At 53.4% G+C, this 24,910-nt stretch overlaps 9 protein-coding genes across 9 annotated transcripts; 3 read left to right on the top strand and 6 right to left on the bottom strand.

Moving 5' to 3' along the window:
- Positions 1 to 335: 335 nt before the first annotated feature.
- On the top strand, positions 336 to 3,041 carry CHS2_2 (chitin synthase I; the record flags this gene model as incomplete). The annotated part of the gene is made up of 3 exons (XM_083194450.1): positions 336 to 452; positions 511 to 2,273; positions 2,324 to 3,041. 3 exons carry the CDS (start codon positions 336 to 338, stop codon positions 3,039 to 3,041), a joined length of 2,598 nt encoding a protein of 865 aa, XP_083049363.1.
- A 420-nt stretch (positions 3,042 to 3,461) lies between these two features.
- ACO1O0_005022 (uncharacterized protein) lies at positions 3,462 to 4,338 on the bottom strand (the record flags this gene model as incomplete). Its single annotated transcript, XM_083194449.1, has 3 exons — positions 3,462 to 3,738; positions 3,808 to 4,008; positions 4,088 to 4,338. The coding sequence occupies 3 exons, from the start codon at positions 4,336 to 4,338 to the stop codon at positions 3,462 to 3,464; spliced, it is 729 nt and encodes a 242-aa protein (XP_083049362.1).
- Positions 4,339 to 4,809: 471 nt separating this feature from the next.
- On the bottom strand, positions 4,810 to 6,954 carry ACO1O0_005021 (major facilitator superfamily domain-containing protein; the record flags this gene model as incomplete). Its single annotated transcript, XM_083194448.1, has 8 exons — positions 4,810 to 4,962; positions 5,021 to 5,232; positions 5,290 to 5,731; positions 5,802 to 6,076; positions 6,131 to 6,240; positions 6,301 to 6,496; positions 6,566 to 6,717; positions 6,776 to 6,954. 8 exons carry the CDS (start codon positions 6,952 to 6,954, stop codon positions 4,810 to 4,812), a joined length of 1,719 nt encoding a protein of 572 aa, XP_083049361.1.
- Positions 6,955 to 7,523: 569 nt separating this feature from the next.
- ACO1O0_005020 (uncharacterized protein) lies at positions 7,524 to 9,113 on the bottom strand (the record flags this gene model as incomplete). The annotated part of the gene is made up of 2 exons (XM_083194447.1): positions 7,524 to 8,831; positions 9,108 to 9,113. 2 exons carry the CDS (start codon positions 9,111 to 9,113, stop codon positions 7,524 to 7,526), a joined length of 1,314 nt encoding a protein of 437 aa, XP_083049360.1.
- A 4,605-nt stretch (positions 9,114 to 13,718) lies between these two features.
- Positions 13,719 to 15,075, bottom strand: ACO1O0_005019 (uncharacterized protein; the record flags this gene model as incomplete). The annotated part of the gene is made up of 3 exons (XM_083194446.1): positions 13,719 to 14,434; positions 14,505 to 14,632; positions 14,798 to 15,075. The coding sequence occupies 3 exons, from the start codon at positions 15,073 to 15,075 to the stop codon at positions 13,719 to 13,721; spliced, it is 1,122 nt and encodes a 373-aa protein (XP_083049359.1).
- A 638-nt stretch (positions 15,076 to 15,713) lies between these two features.
- ACO1O0_005018 (uncharacterized protein) lies at positions 15,714 to 16,445 on the bottom strand (the record flags this gene model as incomplete). The annotated part of the gene is made up of 1 exon (XM_083194445.1): positions 15,714 to 16,445. The coding sequence occupies one exon, from the start codon at positions 16,443 to 16,445 to the stop codon at positions 15,714 to 15,716; it is 732 nt and encodes a 243-aa protein (XP_083049358.1).
- Positions 16,446 to 17,896: 1,451 nt separating this feature from the next.
- On the bottom strand, positions 17,897 to 19,109 carry ACO1O0_005017 (uncharacterized protein; the record flags this gene model as incomplete). The annotated part of the gene is made up of 3 exons (XM_083194444.1): positions 17,897 to 18,813; positions 18,873 to 18,974; positions 19,034 to 19,109. 3 exons carry the CDS (start codon positions 19,107 to 19,109, stop codon positions 17,897 to 17,899), a joined length of 1,095 nt encoding a protein of 364 aa, XP_083049357.1.
- Positions 19,110 to 19,978: 869 nt separating this feature from the next.
- Positions 19,979 to 21,281, top strand: ACO1O0_005016 (isopenicillin N synthase family dioxygenase; the record flags this gene model as incomplete). The annotated part of the gene is made up of 2 exons (XM_083194443.1): positions 19,979 to 20,401; positions 20,472 to 21,281. 2 exons carry the CDS (start codon positions 19,979 to 19,981, stop codon positions 21,279 to 21,281), a joined length of 1,233 nt encoding a protein of 410 aa, XP_083049356.1.
- An 866-nt stretch (positions 21,282 to 22,147) lies between these two features.
- ACO1O0_005015 (class I adenylate-forming enzyme family protein) lies at positions 22,148 to 24,088 on the top strand (the record flags this gene model as incomplete). Its single annotated transcript, XM_083194442.1, has 5 exons — positions 22,148 to 22,460; positions 22,675 to 23,273; positions 23,346 to 23,440; positions 23,535 to 23,623; positions 23,676 to 24,088. 5 exons carry the CDS (start codon positions 22,148 to 22,150, stop codon positions 24,086 to 24,088), a joined length of 1,509 nt encoding a protein of 502 aa, XP_083049355.1.
- Between the last annotated feature and the right edge of the window lie 822 nt (positions 24,089 to 24,910).

The following is a 24,910-nucleotide window of genomic DNA, read 5'->3' as shown; positions in this document are numbered from 1 at the left end:
TGTCCCTCGTGGCTCCTCCTCCTCGGTTCACCTGCTTCGCGACTCTTCAAACATTCTCTATCGAAGCATAAGCATCGCAAGCTCCAGCACGGCCAGGACACGTGTTGTGGTTGTTGACCAAGAGCACCTCTCAGCGAGCTTGTCGCGCGGCAGTCTCAGTATTGGTATCACTTCGGGCATTTTGTTAACAGTTTCGCCTTACAGACGACAACTACTACGGCGATCCAATGGATCGTCACGGCGCTGCCTACCGTAGCCCTTCGCCGAGTCACCCCGCGCATCATGGCTACCAGCTTGAGGAGAACCCCTATGGCCGTCAGCCTTCAAACCTCGACATGCCGATGGCGCCTCCTCAGCGGTTCGGCTCTCCAGGTGACCCCCAGCGATATGGCTCGCCAATGGACCATAACCGTCTGGGAACACCAAGCGACCACCTTGCCCTGAATGCACCGGTGAGTATCCGTACGGCGCAGAAGATACAAGGGGTCATTCACTGACGAACCTGTCCAGCACTCGGTCGACAACCTCTCTGGGTATGACGCTGGCAGCCATCACCCAGGCGAGTACGCCGTCAACCCTGAAGCGCACCACGACGGCTACTATAACCAGCCCTACGAGCCTAGCCCGGGCGCTCAAGAGGGGCAGGGTTACGACTGGGACCAGCGACCAATGCTGGCGCAAAATGACTCGGCCGCAACCGAGGAGCCGTATCATGACAACCCTCAACAGGGTGCTGGTGGCGGCGGACTCAAGCGCTGGAAGACTGTCAAGCAGGTCCTGCTCTACCGCGGCAATCTCGTTCTCGACTGCCCCGTGCCACCCGTGCTCCTTCAGCAGAACCCTCACGGCGAGCGCGACGAGTTCACCCACATGCGCTACACGGCCGCGACCTGCGACCCCGACGACTTCTACAGCGAGAACTTCACTCTCCGCCAGCGACTTTTCAGCAAGCCCCGTCATACTGAGCTGTTCATCGTTGTCACCATGTACAACGAAGACGATGTGCTTTTCGCGCGAACCATGATTGGTGTGTTTAAGAACATTGAGTACATGTGCAACCGGCCCAACAGCAAGACTTGGGGCAAGGATGCGTGGAAGAAGATTGTGGTCTGCGTTGTCAGTGATGGTCGTGCCAAGATCAATGCTAGGACGAGGGCCCTCTTGTCTGGTATGGGTGTTTATCAGGAAGGCATTGCGAAGCAGCAGGTCAACAACAAGGATGTGACGGCTCATATTTACGAGTACACGACCCAGACACACATGACGCTCAAGAATGACGTTGTGTCCCTGGTCCATCGCCGACAGCCCGTGCAGATGCTGTTTTGCTTGAAAGAGAAGAACCAGAAGAAGATCAACTCGCACAGATGGTTCTTCCAGGCGTTCGGTCGTGTCCTGGACCCCAACATTTGCGTTCTTCTCGATGCTGGTACGCGCCCTGGTGGCAGCTCCATTTACCACCTCTGGAAGGCCTTCGATCTGGAGCCTATGTGTGGCGGTGCTTGCGGAGAAATCAAGGCTATGTTGGGAACTGGCGGCAAGCACCTCCTGAATCCCCTGGTTGCGACCCAGAACTTCGAGTACAAGATGAGCAACATCCTGGATAAGCCTCTGGAATCGGCGTTTGGTTTCATTTCTGTGCTTCCCGGTGCCTTCTCGGCCTATCGCTACGTCGCGCTGCAGAACGATAAGAATGGCCAGGGACCACTTCAAAAGTACTTCCTTGGTGAGACACTCCACGGTGGAGACAAGGCTGGTCTTTTCGAATCCAACATGTACCTTGCCGAGGATCGTATCCTCTGTTTCGAGCTGGTCACGAAGAGAAACTGCCACTGGATCCTGCAATACGTCAAGTCGGCCACGGGTGAAACTGATGTGCCCGACACGGTCACGGAGCTGGTCCTTCAGCGACGTCGCTGGCTCAACGGTTCCTTCTTCGCCGCCATCTACTCCATTGCCCACTTCTACGAATTCTTTCGCTCCGACCACTCCTTCTTCCGCAAGATCGCTTTCCTTATCGAAACCCTCTTCCAGACCATCAACATGATCTTCGCATGGTTCGCTATTGGTAACTTCTTTTTGGTCTTCAAGATTCTCACAACGAGTTTGGGCACCGATCATCTCCTCGGTAGGACCGGTGAGATTCTCGGTGTCGTCTTCACATGGCTTTACGGCGTCATCTTGATCACTTGTTTTGTCCTATCTATGGGTAATCGACCTGCGGGGTCCGGAAGACTGTACACGGCCATGGTTTGGTTTTGGGCTGCGCTGATGATGTGAGTCAACATACTGTTGTGGGCCGTGAATCCTGCTAACTTTGATACAGCTACCTCCTGTTTGCCGCCATCTACATTTCCGTGATCGCTATTCTTGACGACGTTAATGATGATGACGGCTTCAACATCGACCAGCTCTTCAAAAACGAGGTCTTTTACACGCTCATTGTCTCGGTCATGTCGACATTTGGTATCTGGCTTATTGCGTCTCTTCTCATGTTCGACCCGTGGCACATGGTGACGTCGTTGGGTCAGTATATGCTTCTGACACCGACGTACACCAACGTTCTCAACGTCTATGCCTTCTGCAACACCCACGACGTTTCATGGGGTACCAAGGGTGATGACAAGGTCGAGAAACTCCCATCCGTCAACACCAAGGACGGCCAGGGCAAGACGGACCTGCCCGACGAAGGAGATTTGAACGCGCAGTACCAGCGCGAGGTAGCGCTCTTTAGCGTCAAGCACAAGGAGATCAAGCAGCCGCCGACGCCTGCCCAGCTCCAAGAGAAGCAAATGGACTACTACCGAGGTGTGCGCACGGGTGTCGTCCTCATCTGGATGATTACGAACTTTGCTCTTGCCGCTGTGGTGCTGAGCGCCGGTGGACTGGACAAAATTACGCCTGGAAAGGACGCCGAGGACCAGCAGGAGGAACGATCCAACATTTACATGTCGATCGTGCTCTGGAGTGTTGCGGGTCTGAGTGCCTTCAAGTTCATAGGAGCCGTCTGGTTCTTGATTGTCCGCATGTTTAGGGGTGTCTAATTGCTCCTGCATACATCATTCACGCCTCACTTCTTGTTTTCCATTCTAGTCGATTTTTTTTTCATGATGCAACCCCTACCACTGGGAACGTTTTGTTTGTATTTTTGCTTCATCTTTGTTGTTGTTATTCTCTTTTCGTTGATTATACCCATGACGGCCGACGCGCGACAGAGTTGGGATAGCCGGCATTGAAAATCTGTGTGGCATTGGGCATATTTGGCTGTACAATTCCTTACGAGGTATTCATGTTTGTGTAGCTTAGATTTGCACGTCCCTGGACGAGGACGTCCGGCGTTTGAATGGCACAAGAAGTTTAAAAGAACACTCGGGGGGTGTAGTTTCCGCTAGGTGGTAGTATTGCATTATCGGAAAGAACTCCAGTCCCTTCCTATTGGTAATACCGGGGAAGCAAACAGGACTTCACTCGCTGCCCGTAGAACCGATGTCCTTGCTCTTACTGAGCTGGCGATAATACCGCGACACGAGGGCATATGTCACAGCCTGGCACGCCCCGAAAATGATACCGAAGCAGAGGAGGGCGATGCAGGCAGAGAATTTGGCCTTGATCGTGTTGGAGGGGCCGCTAATGATGGGGGTCATGCCGACGGCAACGACGGCATAGATGAAGAGGGCGAAGGTGGCGGCGGAGTAGAAGGACAGGACGGCGTATATGTTGGAGAAGAAACTGAAGTTGTCACTGGGGGAGGGGTTTGTATTAGAGACGGATCTGAGCAAGGGGGAGGGGGGGAGGCCTGGGCACACGTACTTGGTCCTGGGTTTGCGGGTGGGGAGGACCTGCAGGAGAACGCGGAAGAGGGTGAGGATGGCGGCGGCGATGAGGGTGTAGCCCACCCTGAGGAGCTCCCGGCACGCGTGCTCGAAGTCTCGCTCCCTGGACATGGTCTTGTCGTTTCCGATAAAATGGTCGTAGTCGATGAATTGGTGGCACTCGTTTTTCCAGCGGGGGCTGCGCAATCATCCGATGTTAGCGCTCGCTCGCGCGACGACGAGATGGGGGGGGGGGGGGGGGGGATGGCTAGACGCACTTGTCCAGATTGAGTCTCAGTATCAGCCCGTAGATGAGGGCGGCGGAGCCGGGCATGATGCTGGCCAGCATGGTGTACTGGGCAATCCTAAGGCACTGCTGCACTCGGGGCGGGAGGACACACGGCGCGCCGTCGACAGCATAGGTGGGTGGTCTGTCATGCGACAGATTGTCCCTGTGGTAATGGGGTGGTTGAGCGTTGTCCAGGTCGTCCATGGCGATGTCGCCCCCGCGAGGCTGAGAGTCGGCCATTGTGTCGCCCTTTTCCCCTGAGACGAGACGGGGATGGCGAGAGGCGCCGTGGGAGGCTCAGGAGATTTTGATGGTGGCGAGACGGGCGGTAATGCCTGTAGGGCGGGTCGTCGGGTCGTTATAAAGAACGGGTGCTGGGGGGAGCTGTAACGTATCCGTCAAAAAAAATATATAGTTAGGGCTGTTGGTTGGGATACACGGAGGACCCCATCGGCCGTTACCTACTTGGGTATTATTGTTATTATTAAATAGGATTGGGAGAGGCAACCTGGGGGCCAAAAGGCCGTAGGGCTTCAAATAGGCACTGCGTGGTAGGTACTTATGTATGATGGCTGGTGGAGCGGGCCAGCAGCCGAGCACCATGCATCCTATATTGTCCGAACATGGTAAAGCACACAATGGAACTTTTGGAAGTCTATCCTACCCAGGCAGTACAAGATTGTTCGTCGCACCCTGCATCCCATGCCCACTCTACCTGGCGTGCCCATTCTCCTCCCTACTTGTACCGCCATTTTGCTCATTCGTATCCGTACACGCATCTTCGGGAGTATCGTCAATCAATTCACTGCCAGCGGGAGGGAAATGCGAAAACAGCAGCACGCCCATGCCGACCACAGCGACCGCCTGTACGAAAATCAGTCGCCCGGCATTCAGGTAATTTATCTCTACCCGGGGAACGTACCGCGTTGCAGAAAAACGTCATGTATGCCTTGCCCGCCTCGGCCAGGCTGGCAAACACGAACCCAAATAGGCCCTGCGTGGCCAGCCTTGCGATATTCTCGACGAGGGTCACGGCGTTGAGCGCATCGGTGCGCTGCGACTCGGGGCACATTTCCGTGATGACGCCCTTGGCGGCTGGCGCAGACCCGGATCCGAAGGGCAGCAGAAACGCCGCTGGTGGCTTGTCAGCAATACCGACGACGGACCAGGAGAGACGGGTGGGAAACATACCTAGGTAAATGTGCCATGACTTGGTGGCAAATGCCGCGATCATGGTAAAGGCCCCGTCGACGACCAGACTCCACCGCAGGAAGACGAGATCGAACACGTACAGACTCGAATCGTGCGCTGCATCGTCACTGCGACGGGGTATGATGGGCTCCGTCTCCGAGTGCTCACCAGGCGCTGCATCCAACTCCCCAGGAGACGTGGGCAGCTCGTCAGGTGGCGCCAGCGCAGACCCATTCTCGGGGCACGCTGGCGAATCTTGCGATGGGGATTTCCCCGAGGTCCAGCGCCGGCCGAGGGAAATGATGTGCGGGAATAGAAATATGAGGAAGAGGCTGCGCATGAAGGAGAACTCGGACATGAGCCACCCGTTGTCGGCCTGGTCAAAGTCGAATTGGGCCGTGGCGTATATCTGGATGAGCAGAGGCGCGTAGCCCGTTGCGAGCTAACATCCTACAGGTCAGCCAGCGCCCTACTACAACTCGTCTGGTGGCCAAGATGTGTTGGAGACGTACCACGCCGATAAAAATTCCGCTGCAGAGGAAAAGAACACCGTAGTGCCTCCGCAGCCGCCCGTCTGCCAGGCGCAGCCGCTGCGGGAGGAGGATCCTGAGCGGCGCGAAGAAGCCGGATACGCCCTGCTGCTGGCCGGGCTTCTTGGCGTCCGACATGGACTCCGGGGAGATGTAGGGGAGGGCGGTGCGCGCGTAGACGGATGAGATGAGGAAGAAGATGAAGGCCACGTCGAAGGGCGCCCGGACGTTGATGGCGTCGCCAATCATACCCCCGGCTTGCACATGGTCAGAAACTTGTCATGTCGTGATGAGAGGGGACTGTGTCTTACTTAGCAACCCTAGGCCCTGGCCGAGCATGATCCATCCTTGGAGTTTGCCAAACGTGGCGGTGCGCTGTTCGGGCTCGACGACTTCGCCGGCGATGATGTTGATGATGAGGCTGTCCTATCGTGTTAACAAAGGCGGAACATCCAAGGCGGGGGTAGGTAGGTAATAATACATGTATCCTGCGGGCCCTCCCAGCATGGTGATCAGTTGGGTGGACTGGATGATAATTATGCCGGCCCTCTTGCCTGCAATCACGCCAATGATCTGGGTCAAGACGCGGATGGCGGGCACAAAGGTCTGGACAATGAGGGCAGCCCGGGGACCGATCTTCTTGACGGTCCAGCCGGAGATGAAGAGATTCACGGTTCCTGGCGGAGGAGGGGGTGTTAATTACGAGTCAATGAATGAGTGCACAGTGACACGGTGATGAGGCGTACCGCATATGGTGGTGCTCATGCCCAGGATGCTGAACTGGGTTGCCGTCCCCGCGGTAATCTCATCACGGCTGCACCGATCCCCCGAGCCTTCATACGGTGAATGGGTGTCGTAGAAGATATCGCAGGTCATGAGGCGGAAGACATAGAGCAGGCTGCACACCGTCAGCCACCAATTAGAGTCATGAATAAGATGGGATCAATTTCACATACGGGACCTGCGTGAAGCTGAAGGAGAGCGTGATGAGGAACCCGGCAAAGAGGATGCGGTTCTCGACGTCAAAGATGCGTCGCAGCCATGAGCCCAGCCGGCTCCGGCTCTTGCTGTCAGGCCCTACGACGCCATTCGGCTGGGCGATCAGCGGCGTCGTCTCGGTCGCCGTCGTCGTCATCTTGGGCAGGCAGAAGTAGCACAGCGACGAGAGAAACCCCGGATGGAGTGGTCAAGTTGTGGTAAAGAAGGCTGGGTCTGGCGTGGAATCAAAGCCAAGTCAAAACTGCGATTGACTAATCAGCCCTGTCAGCGCCGTAAACTCCGTAAGATCACGTCGGCGGGAGGTCCACAACTTGCCGCCGGACACCGGTGCCGAAGGGGGTCCAGACCTTCCTGTTTGGGCTTAGCGGCCGTTATCGGTCCTTAGCCGTCTGCCTCCCTACCCGGTACCAGTATAGTTTACCGTGATAATTGGTGAGCACGTTTGTTGCTAAAAGAGATGTATAGTAGTAGTAGTAGTAGTAGCAACCAGTAAATAGGCAGGATAATCACATCTCCCTATAATGCCATGTTAGAAGACAGGTCCCATATCGCGCGAAATACGAACAGCCTGGTCGTGATACAAGGTCGTGTTTCTCATCATGTCTCACCTCGTCGTAATTCGTCCAACCTGCTCAGTTCCTGTAGGACCTCTCATAGTCATTGGCACCAACGGTCCTCCCAGTTTCCGTGTCGGATGTCTGCTCGTCATCTAACACCTGGTACCTCTCCCGTCTGCTGACTATAGAGTCCAGACGTCCCATGGAAATGGCATCCACAGTCGAACCCCGTTTCGGTCGACGAGGTTCGATCCGTCTCCTTACCGACGCTGCGACACCATATTATTAGCATAATGAAAAGAGACTGAGATCTGGGAGAGAGCATGCCTATCCACAGATCCACGTTGGCGATGATGGGTGAGATCAACATGGTCAGAGCAACCACCTGTCCGAACCCAAAATCATCCTCCTTTTTTATCTCATCGGCCTTCATATATTTCCTCCCCTCTTCCCGCCAGCGGAATGTGGATTGAACACCCCACATGAAGAAGAAGATGTTTCCGAGCTGTGTGATGACAGGTTGGAAGAGAAACCAGTACAGAGCGACGTTCAGCAGCCAAAAGGGAAACCAGATCAACATGAATAGGGCTTTTCCAAATACACCACGCAAGGCAATGCGCACCCAGGGACTTTGTGTCAGGTCACTGGCAGGGGATGATTGAGGAAGCCGTGTCAACCAAGACATGTATCTGTCGACATAGTGGTATAGCAGAAGCCCTAGCTCGGGGAACATGGCAACAGTGTCGATGACGACCGAACAAGCAGAAAGGATGAGGAGAATCAGAGACAGCACCCCCTCAGCGTTTGAAATGTTCCAGGCGCGGCCGCGTTCCCAAACTGGCTCTGCGAATTCAATAAAGTCGTTCCTCGACACTTCAATCCAGAAGACCAGTCCAAACAGAGCCCACATCAGGATAATGCGCACGGCCTTCTTGACGGACCCTGGTTCTTCGAGCAGCTTACGCGAGGTGAGGAGACCCGCCGTCGAGCTGATGAGGCCGAGCCACGCCATTTCGTCGCAGACCAAATAGTGGTACAGCGTGATGTCGCGTTTCGCGATGGCGGCCACGGCGATGGCAATGCCCATGGCGAATTGCGTGTCGCCAAGGCTGAAAAGCGTATCACTCAGGGCCGAGGGCCGTTCCTCATTGACACTCTGTGAATCGTCTTTGGCTTCTTCTCCTCGGAGATATGTCTTTGCGTCGCTGAACGTGGGTCGATTGCCTCGCGTCGGTATTTCGGTCGCCTGTGGGCAGACTAGATGTGATAATCGAAAACCTGGCAGCTCGACTATGAGGATCTTGATCATAGCTAATATCATGACCAAGGATCCGGTGATGATGAAGGCGGAGAGGACGCCGATGCCAGCAATGTCGGGGTCTGGTTCAATGAACTTGCTGGGGGGCGGCTCGTTCGACGCCATGGCAATGGGTGCAGGGACCACAACTGGGACAAACTGAATATTATGTTTGCAATAAATGAAGAAGAAAAAAAGTGGCCATTGGAGGTCTTCCACTACCTGTAATTAAATAATTGGGTCCCTCGAACTTGGTAAACCTTTGAGGCTCGAAGGATCTTACAATACGTGTATGACGGTGGGGGTCATGGGCAATCATGTCGCCACCCATCTTCAGCCGCTGTTGATCATCACCTTTGCCAGACATCCGTGCATGTTGCCCATTTTGCGAACTCAGCTATTCCGTCATGTTAGCCCAAATACCCGCGAGGATACATGCATGGTGATGTTAATCCCGGTTGCAAGCAATACCACACCATCTGCATCTCGGGAAACCGGCATCTCGGAAGAATCGTTGTTCATCGGGAATTTTTTGGACCTATCTGCCGAGTACAGGGCATAGATAGTTGCACAGCCACAGCAGCGTATTTCTCGTGTTGCAGCTTGTTGCAGCTTGCAAAGCTAAGAGCGCCACGGGCGCCCATCCGGAGTTGACCGAGGCGTAATGCAGTCGGTATTGGCTCACCTGAGGGAACAGACACGACGCAGCTGACGCGGACCTCGATATATAGGAATGGCCTGGGGTCGCTTGCGACCGACTGCGCCGTCTTCTCAATTCATTTCTGCGCCGTATTATTGACGATTCAAACTCTTCGTATAATCAACCGGGGAGTGGGCATCTTTCAACATTCATGCCTCTTTGAAACTTGAACTCTACCCATCCGCGCGACGTCTTCTCCGCATCGACACATCTCTTTCAGCTGGACAATGTCTTCTTTTGTTAATCCAAAATCCGGCATGCTGGGCTCCCCACGCGACACCTCTAAAATCCCCGATCTGAACCAGCGCAGCTCCCACCAGCAGACTGTCCCCGTCGAAGAAGACCTCAATCCCTTCGGCGACCACTCTCCCTACCGCGACGACCTACCGCCCTCATATGAAGAAGCCTCCTCCTCATCGCAGGCTCCCAATACTTCAACGGGCACCACAGCACCCCCGTCGACCGCGAGGCCAAAACGTCCCCCGTCGTCATGCCACAGCTCACAGGCAGCCAGCAGCGGGTACACCCCCCAGAGGCCCATGTCTGCTGGCAACAGCCGCAGCGAGGCCCAGTGGGAGGCGATGCGCGGTAAGCCGGGGTGCTGCTTCAGCGACAGCGGAGGCTGCTGCTTCTCTTCGAGGGGCGGGTGCTGCTTTTCTGACCGCGGGGGCTGCTGCTTCTCGGATCGGGAGGGGTGTTGTTTTTCAGATCGGAAGGGGTGTTTCTTCTCGGACCATGGTGGCGGATGCTGTGGCTAGACCAGTACAAGGGGGGGGGGGGAGGGGGGTTGGGTTGAGTTTCAGTCAAGAGCGAGAACTGTATTTGGAGTTGCAGGCAATGGCACAAGGGGAGAGTGGGCTGATTTCGAGAGCCCGTGTCTGGTACGTGGGCGGCGTAAATTGCATGGAGGGCATGGAACAGGATGGGCTGTTATGATTGACCGGGGATTTGGCATGATGGAGCGCTTTTTATACACTATTGGAATTTTACGGGAATATGATATTTTGGATGTCTGGTTATGCATGCAGTCTAAATGATCACAATTATATCCTCATCTTCGACCGCGACGCATGTGTTGATACAGACCCTCAGTGCTGTTTGCTCAACCCGTCACACTCACTGTTGCTGTAAGAGCCATCTTCTTATCCAATCATCTACGTATTCTCATCCATGAGTGCACAGACTTTATTATTCTTTCAGCTCCCCTCTCATTTATTCCGCTGAAGAGAAGTCGCAACTCCGTAGGATTGTTAACCCCCAGTCAATGCCCAGGGCTGCCTCCATGGCATGCAAACTATATAAGACAAGACCGACAACGAATTCTCCACCTCAGCTACAACGACAGAAGCTCGTACACATTCGGCCGCATAGGAAAACACAATATGGTAACCACACCAGTAGAAAATGTCGCCGATGGTATCTATGCTGCGCAGCTTTGGGAGGAGCATGGGATTCGGCCTTGCTCGTGGGAATTGGAGGCGGTCCATTTCTGCTGGATCGGGATGACGACATTCGGCTTGGGGATTTCGTTGTAAGCAAGTCCATAGGTACTTTGGCGCGGTATCATTCACGGTCGCTGTCCGCACGGGTGCATTGAATGGGGCGCCGCATGAACTCCTGGCCGCTGGGACCCAGCCATTTATCGGGTCTCATCAGCTCCTTCTTCTCAAGCCTGGAGTCTATCTTCATCGGCCCAAGGCAAGCTTTTGGCTGTAGGCGCAGGCTCTGAAGTGCACGTATGGGCTTTCGAGGTGGGAAAACGAGGTTAAAGTATAAGCTGAGAGATTCGGAATGTAACGGATGCCACGTACAAGGATCCGATGAGCTAGATGTCCAGGTATGTGTTGACCGGCAAATTTTGACAAGGCAGTCAAACCTGACAAACTACATTACAGTTTAGACAAGACTAACATTAACCTGTGTCTGTACCAACGGAGAAGTTTGGGCAATGTTGAAGGATCTATACGTGATTGATTTACTCCAAAGTAGTTAATTATGAATCTTCTAGCACTTATTATTCCATCTGGGTTTGCGAGGAGTCCTAGGCGAGCGTGACGAGGGGCAAAAATCCAGTAGACGTCTTTTAGTTCCTTTGTTCAGTATAGCCCACTCTCTATCCTAGCGCCCCATATGTGTACATGCTCCTCGCGCTTAACCCCGGTGACTACTGGGCAAAAAACCTATTCTTATGCGATTTCCCCCCAGGTACATCATTCACGAACCGCTCCTTGGACTTGAGATTCCCCAGACTATCCATATGGCCCCGAAACTTCCTCTCTGAGCGATTCGATTGCGCCTCTTGCCGCATCGCCTGTGTCAGCACGGCTCGTTGCTCAGAGAAGGACAAGTGTGCCAGTGCTCTCTGATCGTTGGCGCGCAGGCCGGCGAGTTGGACAGCTAGGGCTGTCGCTCGCCGGTTCTGTTTCTCTAGTGCTTTGGAGGATGGCTGGTGTTCTGGTGAAGGGGGTTGTTGATCTCCGGGTCCGGAAGGTCTGGAAGCGGTGGGTTGGTCGGTGACCGTTGTGATGGGTATGTGGGGCTTGTGTCTTGAAGCTGGCGGTTTCAGCGGCCGACGCGATGGGTGTCGTGGCGCTGGGGATGATCGATTTGAGACAACCTTGCCGGAGGGGAGCCGCATGGTCGTGTCGTCTACTTGGACCGGCGTTGCTGAGGTGTTGCTGCCCCATACTTGGCATTGGGTCTCTCCATTGTCCCCGGTCTCTTCGTCCGCGTCAGAAGCGGCGCTGTCTGAATCAAAGTCGTAAAAGTCCCGAAACTCGGAATCCTCCTCTGAAATATCGAATTTGCAATGCCCCGTATCCGTCATATGCTGCTGTACCCCTTGCACAGTGCGTCGACCAGTGTGGCAATATAAGCACTCTTTGTACTCGAATATCATGAGATGAAAGTACTCCAGCAATGATTCCAGGTCAATAATGAGGTGTTGCGAATCAGGAATAAAGAGTCCATGACATCTCTGCATATGCTCATAATTTCCTTCGAGGTCTGTCGAAGTGTGGTTGCAGAAAAGACAGGTTGCAGAGCAGAACTCGGCTATTGGCCTAGGACTCCTAGGAGGTTCGATGGGGATATGAGATGGCAGTTCAGCCATGTTGGTATTGGTAACTCCAACTCCTAGCGGGGAGTCTTGTAATAGGTGCATGTGCGTTGTTCCTGTGGTCGTGGTCGACGTGCTGGTCGTTCCTATCATTAAATCGTGTGCAGGTGGAATGTTGTTGAACGCTGGCTCAAGAGACTCAAGGAGGTAAGTGTTGCAATTGGTGATGGTTTGTGAGATTCTGAGTATCAATTGAAAACCTAAGGCACTCGATATATATGCTTGATGATCTTGCACGTTACAATTGAGGACGAATGTATAGACATCGACTCATCGACTCATATTGAGTGATATGAGTCATTTTGAGTAGACGTCCTAAACGGGAAATGGTCTAAGGTTCTGAGCCCAAGCCTCGGTGTGGCGATGCAAATGATAGTGAACCGCTGGTCGAAAGATTCCAGTTGACAGCCACTCGATGGTTCGCCTAATTCGAAATGGATGGTACCCTCACTGCATCGCCGCCCCTACCTGCATAAATCACATACACAGCCAGCACACTTCGAGCCACTCAAAGTACATATGGGCTTCATCAGCGATAATAGATACATCCCTTAATCAACCCTGACAATTTCAACAGTCAAGTCCTCTGGCCATAGAGCCTCATCGAGACCATTTCCCCGGCACCCGATGTTATATGTCAACTGTACTGCTTCATCTCGGTATCGCGCTATTGGCTTCACCTTGATGAATGAAGTACCCACTGCTCCCGAACGCCTCTCCTCGAAAAAGGAAGGGTTGAGCAGAACATCGGCGCTGTGCTTTTTAAACAAATTGACCATCTCAGGAAAGGTCTTTCTCGTATTCTCCCAGTGGCGGAACACAGGCGACTCATTCTTCTTCCAAACCTCCTCCCAAACGTGTTCGGGATATGCACCGCATGAGCGGACGAGCCACTGGGAATAATAATTGAGGGAGGTCTTGAGTTTGAGTTTAATGTTAGCATTTGAAAGAAAGCAAAGCGACAAGGAGATGGATGTATTACATCAACGCCATAGTTCCCGCCATGTTCTGCTCTCTGGATAAGGGCGTGAAGGATGCCAGCGCATCCCATGACACCAGTGCTAATGACTGTCAGTTCTTTTTCGTTGGTAAGGAAAAGGGATAGATGGGCTATACCAATGATCAGAGTTGGGAAATGGTGGAATCACGGGCTCATCCAGGCCCATTGCCCGCCCGTAACCCAACGCAACGCCACAACACTATGGGTATCACTGATTAGACATGCTCCTCAGAGAGGGGCAGATCGGAGACTTACGGCATCACTAATTCCCTGCCATCCACTGCGGGTGGCCCAATCGCCGTGCCAGCCGTAGCAATTCTCGCGAAGATGGATGATGCCTCGATCTCGGTTTCTGACCAGTTCAAAGATGGCTTCGCGGCCGAACCCGAGTCGGTCCATGACGCCCGGACGATAACCATCAACAACCACGTCAGCGTCAAGAATCAGCTTCTCGAGCTTTTTCTTGTCGCCTTCGTCTTTGAGGTGCAGAAACGTGTTCCACTTCCCCCAGTTCAAGTCATGGAACGCCCGAGGCCAATCGACAACATGTGGCGATACGACACGCATCACACTGGCACCAAGCTCAGCTAAACCTCGGGTTATGGTAGGGCCAGCAATGACACGGGTGAGATCGACGACCTTCAACCCGGCTAGCGGCCGTTTTGGACCGGACGGTAGGCTGCTGTTCTCTGGCCACCATCCTGCGGGCTGTGATGAGTTTGCATCCCGAATGACCTCGTATAGGCCAACCTTGGCATTTGCCTGTGCGTGTTCGGTAGCGAGGTACTCGTCTGCGCTGAATACCGTTGTGCCTGCCTGTCGATACTGCCTGTTCATCAGGTCGTCGAGGGCCGGTGCGTCAAACCCCAACACCTTATTCTGGATTCGCTCCACTGCGGCCTCATACGTATCTTCTGGCTCTCCCTCCAAGGGCAACCCCAATGCTGTCAACGAAGGATCCGAGTTTAAGCTGCCTGTTTCAGGGTCAGTTTCAATTGAAGGGCTAAACCATACGATATGCGCCTCCAAAGAAGCACTTGCCGTGAATGTGGTAAAACCGGCCATCTCTGGTCTTGTATATCCCGGTAGCTAGCATCCGGTGAAAGCTCTCCGTCGTAGGGTGCTCATCTGGACCAAACGGCCTGCACGTATTGGGATTCATTGCTGACAGGGGCAGGACGCTCCCGTCGTCGCCGCGAATGCGAGCGAGAGGGATGGACATGACAAAAAGAGATGCATGGTCCCTCAGATAAGGTCAGTTATGCCCTACCTATATCGGACGGCCAAGTGGAGGTAAGAAAACTCACGTGTTAATGGTAACGTTGACGGGGTCCACGCCATACTTGCGCTTCAGAATAGCGTTCACAAGAGTGGCCTCGAATGCCTTGAGAGAAGAGATGCTTTCGGCCAATCGCCAGTTGATGGGGATGCTGGGAGTTGCATTACCCTCAAAGTGAACGAGCTTGCCCAAATCTTGTAGATCAGAGGGCAAGTTTGTCATCAATGGGTTGTCGAGGATCCCACGACGAAAGAGGTCCCGTGCTTCGTCGGGTATGGAGTAGTCTGCAGGTGTAGCGGAGCCCATTTTTAATGGAACACTGGAATTTGATACAAGAGCTTTGTGGCGAGGCTGGCTTAGGTGGCGTGAGGTTGAGGGCCTGGATATATGGGCAGCGCTACTTATATTTCTGGACAAGGGACAGTGTACGGACAGGTACTATTCGACACACCATCTCCCTACTCTATTCGAGCCCAGAAATATTCAGCGTGAATGGGGCACTCAAGGACGGGGATTGGGAGCACAGCAAGCTCGTGGTCATCGGAGACTTGGCTTGGGACGCAAGCCACTCGGCATTGTTGGATTGACATTGGAGGCTACCCTGAGGAGATGATCTACTGCAGCATCAAGGCAGCAGGCCCCTTTCGATAATTACATGTACTCGTACTTGTGAATATGGACACCCCCCCCTCGTACCGCATGCATGAGATCTTGCTGCAGCTAATGGGGCACCTCACTGTACAACATCAAACGCACATCCTCAGCGGGCACATTTGGGCCCCACACGGCTCCCCAAACTACACCGCTGATTCAACCTGAATGTCTACCTACGCGCAGTTCTGGATGGTTGCACATATGACTGGAATCAATGTGTCTGGCCGCAAAGGATTGAACATGATATTGCATTGTACAAGGTGGTTGTGAATAGACAGTGGGAAACATCATTAGATCTCTACATGCCTTTTCAAGCATGGCCTAACCAAACTTCTCTGCTCAAAAGCATAGGCAATCTCAATCAGCGTCTGTTCACTCCACTTCCTTCCCAGAAAGCTGATTCCAAACGGGATACCAGGCCCCATCTCGACGACGTTGTCCTCTGACGGCTCCATAGTCACTAAAGTATTCTCAGAAGCTGCACCCAGAGGCACCGTGATGATGGGCGTCCCAACCAACGCAGGAATCTCAAAGGCTGCCGTAGTGGGGAGAGCAATCGCGTCGAGGCTATGGCGCTCCAGTGCACCGAGAACGCCTCCCTCGCCTCCTAGCCAAAGATTCTCCCAAAGTAGGGATTTAAACTCGGGGCATGTGTTACACAGGTGCCTCTCAATTGCCACATCCCAGGTAAAAGTGTTGCGCGCAGGGTAATCTTCCTCGGGATGGTTTCTGGTGAAACTGCGGAGTGACTCGAGGCTGTCAATATTGTTCGGGTTGTGATCTAGTTGGTTGAGAAACTTGACGATGTTGGATGCAAAGTCGGCCCGCGTTACTAGATTGTAACTTCGCTTCTTCCAGTCCGTAAAGGCCGTGAAATCTGTGTCCTCAACAATCGTTGCACCCGCTTCCTTCATCTTGCGGATAGCGATTTCGAAGTCTGCTGTGGCATGTGAGATATCTGTCGGACACTCGTCGATTGCGTTGCGTGGAATTCCAATCCGCTTCCCCTCGAGTCCAGACATCTTGCACGATGCCAGATAGTGTGGAATCCGGCTTCCATGGGGCGAAGTCAGAGTATACTGGTCATGTTCATCTACTCCTGCAAGCACCTCCAGCAGCCTTGCCGCATCCTTCACACTGCGTGCCATGGGCCCGACAGTATCTTGATGTTCGCTGATAGGGACGACAAGATGCCGTGATGTGAGACCCACCGTCGGTTTGATCCCAACAACGTTGTTTCGCTCACTTGGGCTTACAATGCTTCCGGCCGTCTGTAAAGCCAATTTTCTGTTAGTCCCGTAATTAACATCCAAATTGGATAAATAAGAGAGGGGAATTCCTTGCCTCGGTGCCGACTGTAGCCCATGCAAGACCAAGATCCGCTGCGACTGCGCTCCCACACGAGCTTCCACCGGGACATTGTCGAGGGCAGTATGCTCCAAATGTTTGCCCGGAAATGGCATTCCAAGCATGGCCCCAGTTATTTGCTCGAAACATGGACCACTCTGTGAGGCTCGCCTTGCCCAGAATTACCAGCCCCTTCTGGCGGAGCTTTGTTGCTATCGTCGAGTCTGCGGGGAGCACGGCGTCTTGGAGCGCATAAGAACCAGCTACTCATTCAACCCGGGGTTGTCAGTATCTGTATTCACTTACAGAGGCAAATCTGTGCCAAATGCCTGTATACTTGCCATTGGTTTGCATCTTGTCTCGTGTGCCAATGTTGCCTTTGATGAGGACGGGAAGGCCATGGAGCGGTCTGTCCATAAATCAATGGGCTTCCAGTGTCCCGTTTGATTCGGTCGATATGACACATACCCTCGAAGTTTGCCTTGGTTTCTCTCATAGTCCAGCTGTTTGGCAATCTCAAGTGCATCTGGGTTCAATTCCATGACTGCATTCACCACATCGTTGACTCTGCTGATCCGATCTAGATAGGCCTGCAGCCGGTCAGCCTCCGACCAAATTTATTGTTCAGAGCAGAATTTTATACTTTTACCAAATCCGCGCTGGTAAAGCATCCGTCCCTAAGGCCCGATATTAGATCCTCCGCCGTAGCGTCAATTAGGGGTGGTAATTGGAGGGTCATCTTTGCTATGATCGCTGAAATTATGCAACGAAGGGAGAAGGGGACGTGGGCCCGGGAGGGGGGGAGAGGGCCTTGGGATTTGAATGAACTCTACGGATACAAAGGTATTCTACACTTAGTCAACATCATTTTAGGACTGCAGATTTGAGATCATTATCCGGTGTGGGTGGCGCCCAGGCCGTAGGGCACAGGGAATAGCTGCATGTACTAAGCGAACAGAGAGGCTTGGGACTCTCAGTCACGTTAGTCGTCACACAGCGAAGAGAGGAACCACAGTAAAAGCCACATCCTTTTTTATTGTTTCTGCAAGACTCAACTAAAACACTGCATCAAGCCCCGTAATCAATCCTTAAATCTCTTGTGCCATCCTCTGGGCTATAATCCTCCTTAGCGGAACAGAGACTGGAATCCCTTGCCGTTCTGGGGCTGCTCCCCAAACGGCGTCCAGTTCCTCTTGGTCTGGATCGGCACCCACTGACCCACGGGAACCTTGCGCCTCTCACGCAGCTCCTCGCTCTCGTTCTCGGCCGTGATGCCCTTGCGCTTCAGCAGCGGGCTGTCCGCCGACTCGAGGCACATGGCGTCCCTGGGGCGCAGGAAGTAGATCAGCCCGTACCGGTCGAGGTGCTCCTGGTCCTTGGGCGGCGCCACGACGCGGTGCACGCAGCTCTGCAGGTAGCCGTTGGACCAGAAGTGCAGCATGTCGGCCGTGTTGACAATGATGCTGCCGGGGATGTGCTTGACGTCGGCGAAGCCGCCGTCGGGCAGCTGCAGCTGCAGGCCGCCCACGGGCTGCGAGAAGACAAACGTCACGCTGCCAAAGTCGGTGTGGCCACGCACGTAGATGTTCTCGTATTTGTCGTTGACCTCGGAGGGCCGCGCGTGGTACTTGACGTAGCGCAGGAACGACGAGCAGTTGTCCTCGTACCCGTGGTTCGAAGAGAGCGTGTCCTCGGGGATCTCCAGCACGTTGGCAAGCAGGCGCAGGACCCTGGATGCGACCTCCTGGTGGATGTGGCGATGGAAACGCTCAATCTCAGCGTAGCGCTCCTGGATCAGCTGCGGGTGAGGGCGCTGGTGCTCGGGAATGAACTTGAAGACGTGGTAGCATTCCCAGTTGTCCCTCAGGCCGGGGAACTGCTCAATGGCCCCCAGGGGGCGGTATCCATTGTAGTCGCCGTCTTCAATATTGGCGCGGTACTTGAGCTTCTCTTCCTCGGGGAGATCGAGGACCTGCTTGCCCAGCTCAAACTGAGAGTCAATGTCTTCCGCAGTAAGGCCAAAGTTGGTCACGTAGAAGAAACCTGAAGGTCATTAGAAGATGAAAACAATGAGGGGTGGTCGGCAGCGTAAAGTGGCATACCGGTATCCTCGACAGCCTGCTTCATCTGCGCAGTGAGCTTCTCCTTTCCACCAGGGACATCAAACTGGCTAAAGTCCAAGGCCGGAATATCGGCATAATTCACTATAAAAATGAGTTAGCAACGACCCGGGAAAGATACAAATTAGGACCTCTCTGCTTACGTCCTTTCTGGGTCTCCGGTGTAGCCAAGTACCGCACGGTCTCAACAGGCTTGACCTGGACCTGAGAAGTTGCCATGATTGCAAGAGGGTTTGGGTTTCTGACAATGAAGCTTTCGTTGCTGTCTTTGTGGTAAGAAGAATTGTGCTGTTTAGAGCAAGCAAGGTCTTCTTGACTTCGGGTTTGAAATAGGGAGATGGGGGGGATGGGGTCAAAGGTCCAAAGACTCGAGCGAGGTGGGGCTTTTACTTCACCAATACGCCTTTCAAAGAGTCGGTCTACATGCCAAAATACATAGCGGCTCTAGGCGCTCGTCCATGTTGCTTAGAAATTATCCCGTCTTGCATTACCTCCTCATGGTTGTGATTGTCACCCTCCGAAGATGATAAGGTGATTCAGCCAGCCACAGCTTTCAGAATGTGGTCATAATCGAATGACAGATCCGCAGTACCTGCCGTGTTACTGCAGCCGATCTCCATGATTCTCCATATGCTTGTTTTAATCCTGGAAGTGAAACGGCTTCGACATCTCCGGCTACCTCATTATGCGCTCTCGCCGTGACACGTATCAACTGCATGCCCAGGCCGTGCCTGCCGACGCATGAAAGATGGTTGCCGCGTCTGTCCAGCTGCTAGATTCCTACGATCCATCCCTATTTGAGAATCATGGAACATGGCCATGAGATCGACGAGGGGCATGTGTGGAAGTCTTGTCTTATCCGCATCTGTAGGCCGAGATCGAGAAACACTGCCCCGTACTCGGTATACTCGGTACTGTGCCAAAGTACCTGTACAGAGTAATGTTCAGCTCAATGCTGGGCTACAAGCAGGATTCTACATCGTGCTCATTGTGACTTATACGCATGGAACATAAATAAACCGCTTCCTAACCAAGTCGTTATCTGATACCCTCTACCAGCAACGGACCCAGCGACTTGGCCACTCAAGATGACGACAATCTCTGAAACTCAGGAGATGCCTCTGGCGTTCTCGACGACGCCGGCCAATTTTACCTCAATTCCTGTACTAGATCTCAATCTTACCAAGTCTCCAGCTACCCGGACCAAATTCCTATCCCAGCTTCGGGAGGCTCTCGTTGTGGTCGGCTTTTTCTATCTTAAGAACCCGCCGATCCCAAACGCTGTGCGCGATGGATTCGTCCAGAAGTCCATGGACCTTTGCAACCTCCCATTGGAGAAAAAGATGGAGATTGACATGATCAACAGCAAACATTTCCTAGGATACTCACGGATGGGGTTGGAGAGAACGGCCAGAAGAATAGACCACCGGGAGATGTTTGACTTCCTCACGCCAATGCCACCGCCCAAGCCCGAGGACCCGATCTGGATGAACGTACAGGGACCAAACCAGGTGAGCTTTGTTTGTTGTTGTCAGGGGGCGTTCTGGTCACTACAGATGAGTTAACGGATTACCAATCTAGTGGCCAGATGAAAACGCAGTTCCAGGATTCCGCAAGGCGTTGGAAGCCTATCTGGAGGCTATCAGCGAAGTAGGAAACATCATGAAGAGGCTCGTGGCAGAGGCATTGGACCTCTCTCCCGACGCCATGGACAAGTTCTTCCACGATCCGCCACGCAACAAGGTGTCGCTGCTCAAGTATCCTCCTCCGCCGCCACAAACGACGGGAGCTCAGCGAGGGATCCACGGCATTTTTGACGAAGAAGATGACGCGGGGACAGACAGCAGATTCCAGGGCGTAGGGCCACACAAGGATGGCGGGTTCCTGACGTACCTCCTCCAGGCAACCGGACACACGGGCTTGGAGGCGCAGAACAAGTCTGGGGAGTGGATTCCGATCCCCCCAATCCAAGACACGCTCGTCGTCAACGTCGGACGTTCGCTCGAGTCCATGACCAACGGGGTCTGCGTAGCGACGACGCACCGGGTGAGCCTTGGCCCGCAGGACTTTGTGGACCACCAGGGCCGGCCACTGGGGCCGCGGTTCTCGTACCCCGTCTTCCAGACGCTCAAGCTCGATGTCATGCATGACGAGCTGTGCTCGCTACAGATCCCGGACCACATCCGCGCCCTGGTCAAGGACGAGAAGATCAAGTCGGACGCGGAGCATTTCTTTGCCCAATATCATCTGATGAGCCCCGGGCAGGGAATCTTCACCGCTCGGCTGACCAGCCATCCGGACGTTGGCCGGAGGTGGTATCCGGAGCTATTGGAGGCGGCCTTGAGTGGCCAGAAGGAGAGTGCTGTTGTTAGCCAGGGGTCTGTTGCATAGAGAAAAGGAAAAGTAGTAAATGATTGTTTTTGTCACTCATTCCTCTCATGTCATGAATTGCTGTTACTATAATTGGATGTGTCGTTGATAATGCCGATATCACATCCTCGCTGCAATGGTATCTCTGCGGAGCCGCGTCAAGACCAAGGTCAATATTCATGTTTACAGTGCGTGTACGTATGTCCTACGTACTCCGTACCCTGCATGCCAAGATCTCAGCTGCACGTGCGATACAATAATGACCCAAAGAAGAAAGCGTCGACCAAAGTAGATCTAAGAATAATACCTGCCGTACGGAGTAGTGACGTATTCCATCCATGTTCCTGGATTCTCCATGGTAATCCCCCGGTAGGTGCTAGGTATCTTCCGTGCCATGCACCATGCATGTTAGTACAACCATAATTGTAAGACAGCATGAGATCGTGCGCTGGCACGTCGGGGCTTCGTGGTGCGCCGACTTCAAGGCCGTCCGTCTGTGTATGCTTCTGTTTCTGGATACGGAGCAAGAGGTCCTCTTCAACATGCGGCACGGCACGGCACGGCACGGGTGGCTGGTGGGGGGTGGTGGGATTCATGTCACACCCCTTCGGTGAACATGCATAAGGTAACACCAGCATGAGAGGGCTTCCTATTGTGTTGGAAAAGTTTCTTTGCCGACCGCTCTTCGCCGTATGCACCGGGTCAACACCCGTGCATTAATTATACGCACGGATATAGCTGAAAAAAGCTATCAACGCTCTGTTTGGGAACAGTAGTAATATTATTATCATTACGTACTGCTCGTATTGATACTATCGTACGAAGATAATCATGCCTCAAGCGTCCACCTCAAACTTACAAGTCAGGAACACACACGGCTTCCAACAATGACGGCTACTCACTCCTCCAAGCTCCCTAACGAGCCAATCTTCCGGCGACTCCTGGAGAACAGCAAGTCTGTTCCCGGCATCATCATCAACGATCCAACATGTGGTGTTCGCGCAGACTATCCACAGTTGCTTCGCGACATTGTCGTTTTCCGCCAGCAGCTCCATGACAAGCTGCCCAGCACCCTCTTTGGCGAAGATGGACTCATTCGTCCAGATTCGCCATATATTCTCATTGCCTCACCGGGGAACTATGAGTTTATCGTAGCTAGCTTTGCAATCCTGGCTGTCGGAGGCGCTCTGGTCCCAATTGGTACAGTATTGCGTCTCATCTCTCCTTGTTCCCCGCAACTCCGAGAATAAAGATATCTAACACCGAATTTCAAAAGCACCTGGAGTGTTGCCAGAAGAGGCCCTCCATTTCCTTCGAGACTCCCAGTCGTCTGTATTGCTGGCAAGCCGGCCATGCTGGGACCGAGGGGCGGCAATCCAAGAGCACGCAAAAACGCAAAGCTGCAACGTGACAGTTGTCCCCATCTCGTCAGAGACATGGTTGTCAGCACCAGACATGGAAGCTGTTGAAGTCGATGAAAATCTCACGATCGACTCATCCCGCCCCAGTCTTATTCTGTACACCTCCGGAACGACTGGTCTGCCAAAGGGAGTCGTGCAACTACGGCCGTACTTTGCCCACGGGTACGGAACGTCTACGGAGGATCTCTTTCTGACGCACCGCCCTGTTCACTGGATAGGAGGCCTCCGATCCATCATCAATCTCGTTGTCAGCGGCACGCGGCAAGAGATGGTCGAGTCCAGTGAGGTGGCCATCTGGGAGAGACTCCGAAAGGGAGGTATCACAATGCTGTGCTGTGTTATCCCAATGTGGTGCCGACTAAAGCAGCACTACCATGATGTGCTATCAAAGCTGCCACAGACTGAGCTTGACGAGTACTTGCAGGCTGCACGAGCTCTACGAGTTTGCCGCGTGGGTGGAGCGGCGCCGATGCCTTCGTTGTTGCGGTTCTGGCGTGACACCATTGGCGTTCCTTTGGAAGTCACTTATGGATGCACAGAGACAGGAGGGCCGGGTATGATGACTGACAGCTCCTGCGACAGAGGACTCGAGGTGAGAAAGACACGGGGGAGATCGGTTTCTTGCCACATTGGGATTGGATGCTGATTAACTATTTCTTTCTAGCTGAGCCTTGGGAAGCCGGAGCCAGGTGTGGATGTGAGACTATCTGGGGATGACGAAGGAGAGATTCTCATCAAAAGCTCCTTTGTGTTTTCTGGGTAGGTGCTGTAAGGTTCCTATTCAAAGAGTGTCGCTAATTCGTTTTCATTGAATTCACAGATACCTTGGGGCTGAAGCTGCCACCCAAGCCAGCTTAACTCCGGACGGATATTTTAAGACTGGCGACTACGGTAGACGTGTAGGTGATGAATACGTGATGGAGGGCCGAGTTGCAACCGACTGTGAGCACACAAACACTTCTCCCCTAGTTCTTCCTCGGCTGACCATACCAAGTCGTCCGATTTCACGGGTACAAAATCTCCATTGTCGAGGTAGAGAAATGCCTAGCCGAGCTGGACTTTGTGACGGAAGCCTGCATCGTCTCCATCCCCGACAGAGATGCATCCACACGCGTCGCAGCCCTGGTGCGATTCAAGCCTGGTTTCACCGGCAACTTGGGGGCCATCCGCAATGCCCTCTCCGACAAGCTGGAGCAGTACAAGCTGCCGACGGCGCTGCGTGTCCTGGCACCCGATGAGGAGATACCGGCCACAGTGATTGGCAAGGTGATTCGGCGAAAGGTTGTTCAGAAGTACTTTGCGCCGGAGGGTGATTACCAAGTTTCCCCTGGCGTGGAGATTTGGGACATCAAACAGCCGCAAGGCAAGGCTAAAGCGTGGGACTGGGCAGGACTGCAGGGCTGTTGATTAGAACCGAGCGGATGAATGAAATCTATGACCTCTTCCAAGTCATTGGTCACGATACAAGCCGGTGTACGGATATCCTTTGTTCTAAAGCAGTATTGAACCCCACCACCTGGGACACTGACCATTTCGTGAATTGCTGGGCTTAGACCAGTGCTGGGTTTAGACCAGACAAGCTTCTGTTAGTCAATATACCGAGTCCCGAGTATCTGTACAATGTCACGATACATGTACTTCGTATGAAGTGCTCGGACCTGAAGCCACGACACCAGGCACATCTTCATGCACGTCTCTGCCTTGCGCTAACATGTATTGGTAGTAATATCACCCTTCTCTTGACTTGTCAGACCCACCCTACGATCATGCAGGATGCAAGCCATGCAGGTGATCGAATCACTTTGGGCCGGCCGCCGGCAAGCCCCTTGCTGGCGTAGGTCCCAGTGGCTAACCGATGTGCAAGGTATAGAAAATAAAAATCCTATTAATGGTGACGGGTGCTTGGTCGAAATGACTTCTCATATTCTGAGCCAAAACGAGGCAAAAGATCACCATGCTCCCGTCTCCAGCTGCAAGAAGACCAAGCTGAAGCTGCATTACAATAGCTGTGATGTACGTACGAGGTATTCGTACGGCTACGCCGAAAACCAGATGTCATTAGGTTAAGAATAAGCAATGACACGTGTCACCGGAAATCGTGCTGAGATTACCATTGAGCATGGACCGTTTCACAATACCGAGACACTGATACGTTGCCCCACGCGTAATTCACGAACAGCATCTTGAATGCCATCATTATCACCCCATTTATGCAGGCGACCCGTGAAC

This window comes from Amphichorda felina, assembly GCF_050947745.1.
Source record: "Amphichorda felina strain 45539 chromosome Unknown scaffold_5, whole genome shotgun sequence".
NCBI lineage: Eukaryota > Fungi > Ascomycota > Sordariomycetes > Hypocreales > Bionectriaceae > Amphichorda > Amphichorda felina.
This window is presented reverse-complemented; position numbering and strand designations above follow the sequence as displayed.